General features: G+C 46.1%; 1 protein-coding gene across 3 annotated transcripts in view; it reads right to left on the minus strand.

The window, feature by feature from the left end:
* Positions 1-12794: 12794 nt before the first annotated feature.
* NCOA6 (nuclear receptor coactivator 6) overlaps positions 12795-14979 on the minus strand; it is a 181204-nt gene continuing 179019 nt past the window's right edge. For all 3 annotated transcript variants that reach the window (XM_063960241.1, XM_063960243.1, XM_063960242.1), the window contains one exon: positions 12795-14759. In XM_063960241.1, coding sequence (XP_063816311.1) covers positions 14713-14759 — 47 coding nt within the window. In that variant the 3' untranslated portion in view covers positions 12795-14712. The remainder of the gene's footprint in view (positions 14760-14979) is intronic.

The following is a 14979-nucleotide window of genomic DNA, read 5'->3' on the forward strand; positions in this document are numbered from 1 at the left end:
CTCCAAGTCCCTAGTAGCCGCAGGCACCACCAATAGGTTGGTTCAGGTGAGACGCTGAAACCACCTTGGGGAGAAACTGAGGACGAGTCCTCAATTCCGCCCTGTCCGAATGGAAAATCAGATAAGGGCTTTTTCAGGATAAAGCCGCCAATTCTGACACGCGCCTGGCCCAGGCCAGGGCCAACAGCATGACCACTTTCCATGTGAGATATTTTAACTCCACAGATTTAAGTGGTTCAAACCAATGTGACTTTTGGAACCCAAAACTACATTGAGATCCCAAAGTGCCACTGGAGGCACAAAAGGAGGCTGTATATGCAGTACCCCTTTTACAAACGTCTGAACTTCAGGGACTGAAGCTAGTTCTTTTTGGAAGAAAATTGACAGGGCCGAAATTTGAACCTTAATGGACCCCAATTTCAGGCCCATAGACACTCCTGTTTGCAGGAAATGTAGGAATCGACCCAGTTGAATTTCCTCCGTCGGGCCTTACTGGCCTCGCACCACGCAACATATTTTCGCCAATTGCGGTGATAATGTTTTTGCGGTTACATCCTTCCTGGCTTTGATCAGGATAGGGATGACTTCATCCGGAATGCCTTTTTTCCTTCAGGATCCGGCGTTCAACCGCCATGCCGTCAAACGCAGCCGCGGTAAGTCTTGGAACAGACAGGGTCCTTGCTGGAGCAGGTCCCTCCTTAGAGGTAGAGGCCACGGATCCTCCGTGAGCATCTCTTGAAGTTCCGGTTACCAAGTCCTTCTTGGCCAATCCGGAACCACGAATATAGTGCTTACTCCTCTCCATCTTATCAATCTCAGTACCTTGGGTATGAGAGGCAGAGGAGGGAACACATACCCTGACTGGTACACCCACGGTGTTACCAGAGCGTCTACAGCTTATTGCCTGAGGGTCCCTGGACCTGGCGCAATACCCGTCGAGTTTTTAATCATGTGGAAGACTTCTGGGTGAAGTCCCCACTCTCCCGGGTGGAGGTCGTGCTGAGGAAGTTTGCTTCCCAGTTGTCCACTCCCAGAATGAATACTGCTGACAGTGCTATCACATGATTTTCCGCCCAGCGAAGAATCCTTGCAGCTTCTGCCATTGCCCTCATGCTTCTTGTGCCACCCTGTCTGTTTACGTGGGTGACTGCCGTGATGTTGTCCGACTGGATCAACACCGGCTGACCTTGAAGCAGAGGTCTTGCTAAGCTTAGAGCATTGTAAATGTCCCTTAGCTTCAGGATATTTATGTGAAGTGATGTCTCCAGGCTTGACCATAAGCCCTGGATATTCCTTCCCTGTGTGACTGCTCCCCAGCCTCGCAAGCTGGCATCCGTGGTCACCAGGACCCAGTCCTGAATGCCTAATCTGCGGCCCTCTAGAAGATGAGCACTCTGCAACCACCACAGGAGGGACACCCTTGTCCTTGGTGACAGGGTTATCCGCTGATGCATCTGAAGATGCGATCCGGACCATTTGTCCAGCAGGTCTCACTGGAAAGTTCTTGCGTGAAATCTGCCGAATGGGATTGCTTCGTAGGAAGCCACCATTTTACCCAGAACCCTTGTGCATTGATGCACTGAGACTTGGCTCGGTTTTAGGAGGTTCCTGACTAGCTCGGATAACTCCCTGGCTTTCTCCTCCGGGAGAAACACCTTTTTCTGGACTGTGTCCAGGATCATCCCTAGGAACAGAAGACACGTCGTCGGAACCAGGTGCGATTTTGGAATATTGAGAATCCAATCGTGCTGCCGCAACACTACCTGAGATAGTGCTACACCGACCTCCAACTGTTCCCTGGATCTTACCCTTATCAGGGAATTGTCCAAGGAAGGGATAACTAAAATTCACTTCCTTCGAAGGAATATCATAATTTCGGCCATTACCTTGGTAAAGACCCGGGGTGCCGTGTTCCATACGGCAGCGTCTGAACTGATAGTGACAGTTCTGTACCATAAACCTGAGGTACCCTTGGTGAGAAGGGTAAATTTTGACATGAAGGTAAGCATCCTTGATGTCCCGAGACATCATGTAGTCCCCTTCTTCCAGGTTCGCAATCACTGCTCTGAGTGACTCAATCTTGAATTTGAACCTCTGTACGTAAGTGTTCAAAGATTTTAGATTTAGAATCGGTCTCACCGAGCCGTCCGGCTTCGGTACCACAACAGTGTGGAATAATACCCCGTTCCCTGTTGCAGGAGGGGTATCTTGATTATCACCTGCTGGGAATACAGCTTGTGAATGGCTTCCAAAACTGTCTCCCTGTCAGAAGGAGACATCGGTAAAGCCGACTTTAGGAAACGGCGAGGGGGAGACGTCTCGAATTCTAATTTGTACCCCTGAGATATCACCTGAAGGATCCAGGGGTCTACTTGCGAGTGAGCCCACTGCGCGCTGAAATTCATTGAGACGGGCCCCCCACCGCGCCTGATTCTGCTTGTAAAGCCCCAGCGTATACTGAGGGCTTGGCAGAGGCGGGAGAGGGTTTCTGTTCCTGGGAACTGGCTGATTTCTGCAGCCTTTTTCCTCTCCCTCTGTCACGGGGCAGAAATGAGGAACCTTTTGCCCGCTTGTCCACGAAAAGACTGCGCCTGATAATACGGCGTCTTCTCATGTTGAGAGGCGACCTGGGGTACAAACGTGGAATTCCCAGCTGTTGCCGTGGCCACCAGGTCTGAAAGACCGACCCCAAATAACTCCTCCCTTAATAAAGCAATACTTCCAAATGCCGTTTGGAATACGCATCACCTGACCACTGACGTGTCCATAACCCTCTACTGGTAGAAATGGACAACGCGCTTAGACTTGATGCCAGTCGGCAAATATTCCGCTGTGCATCACGCATATATAAAAATGCATCTTTTAAATGCTCTATAGGCAAAAATATACTGTCCCTATCTAGGGTATCAATATTTTCAGTCAGGGAATCCGACCACGCCAACCCAGCACTGCACATCCAGGCTGAGGCGATTGCTGGTCGCAGTATAACACCAGTATGTGTGTAAATACCTTTTAGGATACCCTCCTGCTTTCTATCAGCAGGATCCTTAAGGGCGGCCATCTCAGGCGAAGGTAGAGCCCTTACAAGCGTGTGAGCGCTTTATCCCCCCTAGGGGGTGTTTCCCAACGCACCCTAACCTCTGGCGGGAAAGGATATAATGCCAATAACATTTTAGAAATTATCCGTTGTTATCGGGGGAAACCCACGCATCATCACACACCTCATTTAATTTCTCAGATTCAGGAAAACTACAGGTAGTTTTTCCTCACCGAACATAATACCCCTTTTTTTGGTGGTACTCGTATTATCAGAAATGTGTAAAACATTTTTCATTGCCTCAATCATGTAACGTGTGGCCCTACTGGAAGTCACATTCGTCTCTTCACCGTCGACACTGGAGTCAGTATCCGTGTCGGCGTCTATATCTGCCATCTGAGGTAACGGGCGCTTTAGAGCCCCTGACGGCCTATGAGACGTCTGGACAGGCACAAGCTGAGTAGCTGGCTGTCTCATGTCAACCACTGTCTTTTATACAGAGCTGACACTGTCACGTAATTCCTTCCAACAGTTCATCCACTCAGGTGTCGACCCCCTAGGGGGTGACATCACTATTACAGGCAATCTGCTCCGTCTCCACATCATTTTTCTCCTCATACATGTCGACACAAAAGTACCGACATACAGCACACACACAGGGAATGCTCTGATAGAGGACAGGACCCCACTAGCCCTTTGGGGAGACAGAGGGAGAGTTTGCCAGCACACACCAGAGCGCTATATATATACAGGGATAACCTTATATAAGTGTTTTTCCCCTTATAGCTGCTGTATAGTTAATACTGCGCCTAATTAGTGCCCCCCTCTCTTTTTTTTAACCCTTTCTGTAGTGTAGTGACTGCAGGGGAGAGACAGGGAGCTTCCCTCCAACGGAGCTGTGAGGGAAAATGGCGCCAGTGTGCTGAGGAGATAGGCTCCGCCCCTTTTTCGCGGACTTTTCTCCTGCTTTTTTATGGATTCTGGCAGGGGTTAAATGCATCCATATAGCCCAGGAGCTATATGTGATGCATTTTTTTGCCATCCAAGGTGTTTTTATTGCGTCTCAGGGCGCCCCCCCCAGCGCCCTGCACCCTCAGTGACCGAAGTGTGCTGAGAGCAATGGCGCACAGCTGCAGTGCTGTGCGCTACCTTGTTGAAGACAGGACGTCTTCTGCCGCCGATTTTCCGGACCTTTTCTGCCTTCTGGCTCTGTAAGGGGGCCGGCGGCGCGGCTCTGGGACCCATCCAACCTGGGCCTGTGATCGTCCCTCTGGAGCTAATGTCCAGTAGCCTAAGAAGCCCAATCCACTCTGCACGCAGGTGAGTTCGCTTCTTCTCCCCTTAGTCCCTCGATGCAGTGAGCCTGTTGCCAGCAGGTCTCACTGAAAATAAAAAACCTAATCTAAAACTTTCACTAAGAAGCTCAGGAGAGCCCCTAGTGTGCACCCTTCTCGTTCGGGCACAGAGATCTAACTGAGGCTTGGAGGGGGGTCATAGGGGGAGGAGCCAGTCCACACCAGATAGTCCTAAAGCTTTCTTTAGATGTGCCCAGTCTCCTGCGGAGCCGCTATTCCCCATGGTCCTTACGGAGTCCCCAGCATCCACTTAGGACGTTAGAGAAAACCTCCATATGCCTTTTTGAGTCGGCATCACATGTCCATTGCCGAGTCCACAGGACCCTTCTGGCAGAAATAGACATAGCATTGATTCTAGAACACAGCAGACTAATGTCTCTTTGAGCATCTCTCATATATAGGACAGCGTCCTTAATATGCCCCAGGGTCATTAAAATAGTATCCTTGTCTAAGGTATCAAGTTCCTCAGATAGGGTATCCGTCCATGCTGCTACAGCACTACACACCCAGGTCGACGCGATTGCCGGCCTCAGTAAGGTACCTGAATGTGTATAAATGGACTTCAGGGTACCCTCCTGCTTTCTATCCGCAGCATCTTTGAGGGTAGCCGTATCCTGTGACGGCAGGGCTACCTTCTTGGACAAGCGTGTTAAAGCCTTGTCCACCCTAGGGGAGGATTCCCAGCGTAACCTGTCCGTTGGCGGGAAAGGATACGCCATAAGAATCCTTTTGGAAATCTGCAGTTTTTTATCTGGAGATTCCCAAGCCTTTTCACATAACTCATTTAGCTCATGTGAGGGAGGAAAGGTTACCTGTGGTTTCTTTTCCCCATACATATGAACCCTCCCGTCAGGGACTGGGGTTTCCTCTGTGATGTGCAACACATCCTTAATTGCTATAATCATATAACGGATGGATTTAGCCAATTTTGGCTGTAACTTTGCATCATCGTAATCGACACTGGAGTCAGAATCCATGTCGGTATCTGTGTCAACAATTTGGTATAGTGGGCGCTTCTGAGACCCTGACGGCCTCTGCGACATAGGATCAGGCATGGGCAGGGACCATGACTGTCCTAAGGCTTCAGCTTTTTCTAACCTTTTATGTAAGGAATTCACACTATCATTTAAAACCTTCCACATATCCAACCAATCAGGTGTCGGTGCCGTCGGCAGAGACACCACATTCATTTGCTCCCGCTCTGCTTCCACATAGCCTTCCTCATCAGACATGTCGACACAAGCGTACCGACACACCACTCACACACGGAATGCCCTTTTTGAAGACAGTTCCCCCACAAGGCCCTTTGGAGAGACAGGGAGAGTATGCCAGCACACACCCCAGCGCTATATATCCCAGGAATAACACAGTAACTTAATGTTAACCCAGTAGCTGCTGTATATTATGTTTTTGCGCCTAATTTATGTGCCCCCCCCCTCTCTTTTTGCCCTCTTCTACCGTGAATCTGCAGGGGAGAGCCTGGGGAGCTTCCTCTCAGCGGAGCTGTGGAGAAAAAATGGCGCTGGTGAGTGCTGAGGGAGAAGCCCCGCCCCCTCGACGGTGGGCTTCTATCCCGCTCAAATATGCATTTTCTTGGCGGGGGCTCATACATATATACAGTGACCAACTGTATATATGTGTACTTTTGTCAAAAGAGGTCCATATGCTGCCCAGGGCGCCCCCCCCCCCCTGCACCCTTACAGTGACCGGAGTATGTGAGGTGTGTGGGAGCAATGGCGCACAGCTGCAGTGCTGTGCGTTACCTCATGTGAAGAACGGAGTCTTCTGCCGCCGATTTCGAAGTCTTCTTGCTTCTCATACTCACCCGGCTTCTGACTTCCGGCTCTGCGAGGGGGACGGCGGCGCGGCTCCGGGAACGGACAGCGAGGGTGAGATCCTGCGTACGATCCCTCTGGAGCTAATGGTGTCCAGTAGCCTAAGAAGCAGGACCTAACTTAAGAGAGTAGGGCTGCTTCTCTCCCCTCAGTCCCATGATGCAGGGAGTCTGTTGCCAGCAGAGCTCCCTGAAAATAAAAAAACCTAACAAAATACTTTCTCACAGAAAGCTCAGGAGAGCTCACTGAACAGCACCCAGCTCGTCCGGGCACAGTCTCAAACTGAGGTCTGGAGGAGGGACATAGAGGGAGGAGCCAGAGCACACCAGAATCTAAATTCTTTCTTAAAGTGCCCATGTCTCCTGCGGAGCCCGTCTATTCCCCATGGTCCTTACGAAGTCCCCAGCATCCACTAGGACGTTAGAGAAAAACTGTTAGCGGAATGTGGCTTGTATGATGCTTGGCGTACCCACTTGTCGTTGAGAGAGATTACACTTTTTTTTCTTACAGGTCCATGATGGTTATTCCAGGATTGATTTGGTCCTACTGGACAAGTGGGTGCTCCAATGTTCCAGATGGGTCAGAATTCTCCCTATAACTTGGTCTGATCATGTCCGTTTTGTGGACCTGGGATACGGGGCACCAATTTCACCCATCTTGACCTTGGAGTCTTCCTGAATACCAGTTGACTAACCCAGAGACAATACAGGCTCTTGCGACTCTCTCTCTATATACAGGTGAAACCCAGAAAATTATAATATCGTGCAAAAGTTCATTTATTTCAGTAATTCAACTTAAAAGGTGAAACTTATGTATTATATAGACTCATTACATGCAAAGTGAGATATTTCAAGCTTTTATATGTTATAGTTGTGATGGTTGCAGTTTACAGCTTAAGAAAACCCCAAATCCAAAATCTCAGAAAATTAGAATATTGTGAAAAGGTTCAAAATTGTAGGCTCAAAGTGTCACACACTAATCAGCTAATTAATCCAAACCACCTGCAAAGGGTTCCTGAGCCTTTAAATCAGGGGTGGGGAACCGCAGGCCAGCAGGCCGTATAAAGCCTTCAAAGACACTTGATCCGGCCCAGCCAGGCTCACCTAACCTTGGGAGATGCCGGGCGTCCGCTGATATTTTGTTACCAGCAGGCTCCCGGCTCCTTCCCCTCAGCAGCAGCCGGAGGCAGGAGCTCATTCCTAAGCTCCGGCTTCCGGCTCAGGCAGTGTACGTGTGCGGCTGTGCAGCGTTATGGGAGAGACGTCATGACTGCTCTCCCATAGTTCCGAGGAGCGGGCGGCCAGGCGGAGGGTAGCGGTCCGGAAGCAGGAGCAGGGCTGGTGAGTATTTTTTTTTCTTTTAATGTGTGTGTGTAAGCGGCGTTACTAGGGGGCATATTTAATGGGGCATAACAACTGACTCGGGGCATATCTACTGGGGCATAACAACTGACTGGGGGTATATCTACTGGGGGCATAACTACTGACTTGGGGCAGGCTAATTTTTAAGTTGTTAATTTTTGTATGGCCCCCGAAGGATTTTAGAAATATCCAAATGGCCCTTGGTAGAAAAAAAGGTTCCCCATCCCTGCTTTAAATGGCCTCTCAGTCTGGTTCAGTACAATTCACAATCATGGGGAAGACTGCTGACCTGACAGTTGGGCAGAAAACCATAATTGACACCGTCCACAAGTAGGGAAAGCCTCAGAAAGGAAATTGCAAAAGAAGTTGGATGTTCTCAAAGTGCTCAAAGTGTTCTCAAAGTGTATCAAAGCACATTAATAGAAAGTGGAAGGGAAAAGTGTGGAAGAAAAAGGTGCACAAGCAGCAGGGATGACCACAGCCTGGAGAGGATTGTCAGGAAAAGTCCATTCAGAAGTGTGGGGGAGCTTCACAAGGAATGGACTGAGGCTGGAGTTGGTGCATCAAGAGCCACCACACACAGACGGATCCTGGACATGGGCTTCAAATGTCATATTCCTCTTGTCAAGCCGCTCCTGAACAACAAACAACGTCAGAAGCATCTTACCTGGGCTAACCAAGGGTTCTCATTTGGAAACTCAGGTCCCAGAGTACGGAGGAAGAATGGAGATGCTTGAAGACCAGTGTGAAGTTTCGACAGTCTGTGTTGATTTGGGGAGCCATGTCATCTGCTGGTGTTGGTCCACTGTGCTTTATTAAGTCCAGAGTCTACGCAGCAGTCTACCAGAACATTTTAGAGCACTTCATGCTTCCTTCAGCAGACAAGCTTTATGGAGATGCTGACTTCATTTTCCAGCAGGACTTGGCACCTGTCACACTGCCAAAAGTACCAAAACCTTTTTCAATGACCGTGGGATTACTGTGCTGCATTGGTCAGCAAACTCGTCTAACCTGAACCCCATAGAGAATCTATGGGTCATTGCCAAGAGAAAGATGAGAGACATGAGACCGAACAATGCAGAAGAGCTGAAGGCCGCTATTGAAGCATCCTGGTCTTCCATAACACCTCAGCAGTGCCACAGGCTGATAGAATCCATGCCACGCCGCATTGAGGCAGTAATTCATGCAAAAAGGGCCCAAACCAAGTAATGAGTACATGATTATACTTTTAAGAGGGCCAACATTTCTGTATTTAAAATTATTTTTTTTATTGATTTTATGTAATATTCTAATTTTCTGGGATTTTGGATTTGGTGTTTTCTTAAGCTGTAAACCACAATCATCAAAATTCTAACAAATAAAGGCTTGAAATATCTCACTTTGCATGTAATGAGTCCATATGATATATTAGTTTCACCTTTTAAGTTGAACTACTGAAATAAATGAACTTTTGCACAATATTCTAATTTTCTGAGTCACCTATACACAAACTAACTTGGAAAAAGAAAACGGCTGCGCTGTATATCAGGAGTAAATCAAAAAGACAGAGCCAACGTATGCAAATGTAACATTTAATTGATAATGTTTTATAATATAAAGAACATAATAAAATCAATAAACACACCTAAATAATTTCAGGTTATTCCTAAAATTATTAAGACTTATGCTGAATAACGGCTGTGATGGAATAAGTTGTCAATGTCCGTACTTCACAGATTACTAATATTAGCTGAGATGAGAATAAATAAGGTGCAGAGGGTGCAGTTCCAAATAGTTAGCAGCTCAAAGTCACCAATTTGGTTGAATGTGCAGGTATTTTACCTCTCTGGTAGGCTGGTTAACAAGCCGGGCGTCCTCTGCTAAGTGTCCTGCGGTGCCCACGACGCTATGCAGCGGAGAGGAAATTGTGATCGCTGCCGGATGACTGTCGCTGGCCGGAGCAGTATGGAAAAAAAACGGCTGCCTGCAATAGTACGGTGATCAGATGGTGTTAGAGCTGAGTCTGTTCAAGTTGCACCTGATAATTACCAAAGGCAAGGTGTGTAAAGAGTCGGGGTCCTGACGCGTTTCGTCACGTTCCACGTGACTTTATCGAAGGTATAAACTAACTTCCCTACTGGTAGCACTATCTACACCTACTGGTGCGCCCTGATGTCAGTTCTCAGAGGAACCTCTATTCAGAAAGGTGCTCATCGCCATTAGGGGATGTAGTTGGCATCCCAACATACAGGAAGTCGGTAGTCAGAAGACCTGCGCCGGAATCTAGACATCAGTTAAAATGCTGGAATCCTGAATGCAAGTATGCCAGTAAGGGTAAGGCCAACTTGAAGGATGACCCTTCTACCCCCAACCATCTGTGGGATCTATAGCCTCTTTCCTCGAGACACTTCCCCTCCCTGCATTGATTAGTGATTTTTTGGGGAGCCCTGAATGCCCCCTGGTCGTTGGAAGAGATTCAGGCAGTGATTGCCCAGTTACCTACAAAGAAAGCACCTGGCCCAGATGGTTTTGCAAACTCCTTCTAGTCCACATTCGGTGAGGTCTTATGCCGGCTCCTTTTGCAACTGTATAATGAAGCCTCCACTGTGGGTTCTTTCCCGGCCAAAATGGTAGAAGTACAAATTACTACTATCCCTAAAGCAGGTAAGGACCCTACCAACTGTGGTAATTATAGGCCTATCGTTCCTCTTAATTGAGATGTGAAAATTTACATTGACAATCATCTTAATCCCTTGCTCTCCCACTTAATTCATCCAGACCAGGTGGGTTTTGTTCTTGGATATCAGACCCTGTACAATACACGCAGGGTTCTAAACTTGGTAGAATAGGCATCGAGCACACAGGCTGAATTACGGCTCCTTTTGCTTGACACTGGGGCAGCAGGTTCTTTCTAAATTCGGCTTTCATGGTGTTATTTTAAATCACATTTCTGCCCCAACTACTGGTCCATCGGTAACGTTTCTTTAGCAATGGTTTTCTTTCCTCTCCTTTTTCAATTACTAATGGAACCATACAGGGCTATCCATTGCCCTCTTTAATTTTCTTATTGGCCATCGAACACATAGCTCAAACACTCCATCTTTCCCAGATTTTTCCAGTATTCTGATACATGATACCAACTACAAACTGTCTCTCTGCACATGATTTTCTTTTATTTCCAACCTCGAGGCAGCATTATTAACCCTCCAATCTATCCTTGAGTGATATAGTGAAGCCTCATATTATATACTTAACACCAAGAAGGAAGCCCTGAACATTAATGTTTCCCCTTCTGCCTCTCATTCCCTCAAGAGACATTTTCCCTTCATTTGGAAGGTATCCTCCATGACATATCAGGTATTCACAGTCCGCCTGTATTAAGAAGGTTTTCAATGTTAATTACATCCCCTTACTAGCCCAATTGTCTACCCTGGCTGCTGCCTGGATGAATTAAAAGGTCTTGTGGTTGAACCATGTACCTGTGCCGAGCCATTCCATATACTATCCACTGTAACCTACTAGGCTCTATGAAAAAGGTGATGCTTTCCTATGTGTGGAAGCGTTAAGACTCCCCTGTTTGGCCTTCAGATGAATGACTTGCTCCAACCGTCTGGGGGCTGAATCTTCTACTACACTACCATAAAGCGGCCCTGCTTTTCCAACTTAGTGACTGGTACCTACCTCCTTGCTCGAAGCCCTGGGTTGAACTGGAATGTGCTCTTTCATCAGTTTTCCCTCTATTGGACTGCCTCTGGTCTCCCAGTCGGCTTTGAATACACTATCCACTTCTGCCCAAGGCCGTTAGATATGTCCTAAAAGTTAAGGATGCCAGACTTCCTTCCCTTTTTTAATTTTACTCTGCCTACTATAATTATCACCCTTAAAGCCTTGGACTTAATATTGCCCTATCTCCACGTTTCCTATTGGTCCCACAGGGGTGCCATCGGTTTAGCAGACATGTTTTTCCCCTCTACTTTTCTTCCCTTCTCTGACTTATGTACTAAATTTGGGCTGAGACCTTCTGCTGGCTGTTCTCAGTGTCCAACTACGGCGACTCTAGACTTAAACGACTCCAACTACCTTATGTGCCCTAACCCCCCCCCCTCCCCGAGCCACATTCAGTCTACATCCTCGCGAGGGTCCATAGCCTATTGGAATGTCTGTATATCTCATTCTGGCCCCTTGGACAAATCCTCTAGCACAACTTTGCTCCTAAACAATGGGAATCAATAAATCTCTATTTCTGCATGTTACCATGTACTAATCATACTGAAATGCATGGAAGACTTCTTCACAGACTTTATATGACAATTACCAAACTACATAAATTTTGGCCCTCATGTTCTAAACTATTCTGGCGTTTATGTCAACAGGAAGGCTCAATTCTACACATTTTCTGCCATTGTCTGGTTGTACGTCCCTTTAGGGTAGAAGTGTTTAACCTCTTCAAAGACATGCTGAATATTGCTTATTCCTGATCCGGCTTTAGCCCTGCTTCAATGGTATCCCCTTGCAGTGCCTACAGTCGATCGTTACATGCTTGGGCATAGCCTACTTTTCATACTCCTTGTCCCCCTCTTCTGAAGTGGTTCTCTTGGCATTCATTTATAATGGAAGGTAAGGGCGCCTCTAATAACAACATTACTCCGGACCCATTATGCTATTACCCAGTATTTACTGATTGAATCTCCAGAGGTTGATCCTTTAGCTCAGATGTTCTCAAACACAGTCCTCTAGACACCCCAATGGTCCAGATTTTAAGTATATCCATGCTTGGCCACAGGTGACATAATTAGTAGCTCAATTTGATTTAACCATCTGTGCTGAGCTATGGATATACTTAAAACCTGGATTGCTGGGGTGTCTTAAGGACCGCATTTGAGAACCTCTGCTTTAGCTGATTAAGTATTGCTGAATTGTGTTTCCATGTTCTTCCTTCTTTTATTTTTTATTTTTGCATGTGCTTGGTGTATATATTTTGATTCTTGTGTCTTAACGTATTATGTACAACATGTGCTGTTTATTTGTACTGGTATATACTGGTGTACACTGTCACATAGTGATTATATGATGGACTGGATGATCATGTCTGCCAATATTAAGTCATCAACAGAACTTATACTCTCATTCGTTACTTGTTTTTGGAGCTTGGATAAAAGATGTCATACCAGGTTATAGATATTAATTAAGCACGTATATTTAGAAAAAAAAAAAAAAATTATTCTGCTTTTGTAAGAAAAGAAACCATTTAATTTTAAAACATCCACATATTTGTTACAAACATTGTTTCCACTGGTCCAATTCTACAACAAATTAACCATATGATTGTTAAAATTATTTACATCATTACAGTCTCCTAGCTGACACCTTATTACATTCTGCTATATAAATACAGTACTTTAACAACACAAAATAGGAGGTGTTTGAGTTATTCAATAGATCTGGTAGAAACCCAAAGGGGATGGGGTGGTGGATCCAAACATTTTTTCTTTTATCTTACGGTATAAATGAAGTAGATCATTAACTGTCTTCATAATTATGTGTGCATTCTCTAGTATCTAAACTATAATAAGTATCTAAAAATGTATTTATTGCCTCCATGCAGAAAATGTAGCAAACAGAACCAGTGGCATATCTCTTACAGTATGCCTCAGTGATGTCACTAGTTCCCAGGGATGTGATAAACTGAATTATCACACAACCTGTTCAGGACCACAAAGGGTCTGTCTCCATTGTGTTGATGCAATGGGAGCATTGACAAATAATGTATCTATTCACATCAGCTTTTACCTGTCAATGTATGTACAAATGTTTTATTTGGTGATGGAGCTATGAAATCAGAAACTATGTTTGGGACTCACTTTGGGCTGCCCCCCAAATAAGGTGCAGAATGGATCCAGTTATCTAATATATAATATATATACATACAAAATGGGAGATTTCATACTGTGCTTATTTTTTTCTTCTCCATCTGATGTACAGCCCATATGTGAGTGCATGCAAATTTGATTATCCTTGTGAGCTTGAGGAGTCTTGTGGTGATGAATGATCCTTACTTATCTTATGTGCCCTTATAGATCATACAATGGGACTTAATATTAACCCTGTGCATGTAGGACTGATGTGCTGTACCCCACAGCAACAAATCAGATAATAGCTTTCATCAGTCTACTTACACAAGGCTGCTGATAGCTTGTATTTGATAGCGTGCTATGGATTATCACACCTCATTGCTGTTTGCACCATGACATAAAAAAACACACCTTAGAATATAACTGACATAAAGAATGCATTACATCTCTTCTATGAGAAGCAAAACATAACTGCTTGTGTAAGATACAATGATACATGAATAAGCTGTGAATCTGTGCTTATGTCCTTAGAATGACTTGTGCATGGAGCATTACAAGCCCAATATGTGTTACTGCCGACACGTGTAAAGGAAAAACATCCTGATTCGGTATGCGGTTAAATTACCGGCTGTCGAGATCCCGACGGTCAGGATACACATGCCGGAATCCCGAAAGCCGAGGAAATGCCGGCGGACGGAATCCCGACCCAAGCCCGGTATTCCCACTCGGGTGGTGGAACACGCCACCGCCCGAGGGGTAATATAAAATAGTGTGGCGTCTGAAGGGTGCCATCGGGCCCGAAGCGTGGCGAGCAGGCGCGCTTCACTCACTGTCGGGATTCTGGCTGTTGGGTTCCCGGCGTTGGTCTTCTGACCGCCGAGATCTCAACCGCAGGATCCTATACCGATCCCCCTGAGTCTTTATGTGCCTCATTTCCTTACAATGAACGTACACTACAATGGAGTAGGACACACTTATCTGATAATAGCAACAACGGTTGTGTCATTTTTCTTTTTTTGTAGTATAATCACGGACCTACTCCGCTCTGCTTCAGAAGAAAAGGGCTTTACAAGCCAGAGGGAGGGTAGGTAGTTTAACAACTAGATTCATTTAAAAAAACAAAAACAGTTTCCCCACACAGGAGCAGGAAATAATAAAAACAATGAGTATTGTACAAGCATATTAACCTCCAGTTGATAAAAAAATAGAGATATACCACAGCTCACGAACATATACATCTGTCAGCAGACGTGTATTAAAAAAAAACCACACACACAAAAAGAAAAACAATATCTACTTGGACTTCCTACGTTTGGGTTGAGTGGGGCTGGCTCCAGATTCTGCAAGGAAAAAACAGTTGTTGGTTAGCCTATTCACTGCCAGCCGTGAGCAGAACAGTGCACTGGTGGCCCCCGTGGCGGTTAAGGGGTTAACACTGCAATCATTACTAGAAGACTTAGACCTCAGTGTGGCAGCTGGTTTCAGACAGAGCAGAATGACAGCTTAGTGCATCTTTCCCAATATTCCATAGCAGTATATCATATACAGATCCCAAAATGC

This window comes from Pseudophryne corroboree, chromosome 3 (assembly GCF_028390025.1).
Source record: "Pseudophryne corroboree isolate aPseCor3 chromosome 3, aPseCor3.hap2, whole genome shotgun sequence".
Taxonomy (NCBI): domain Eukaryota; kingdom Metazoa; phylum Chordata; class Amphibia; order Anura; family Myobatrachidae; genus Pseudophryne; species Pseudophryne corroboree.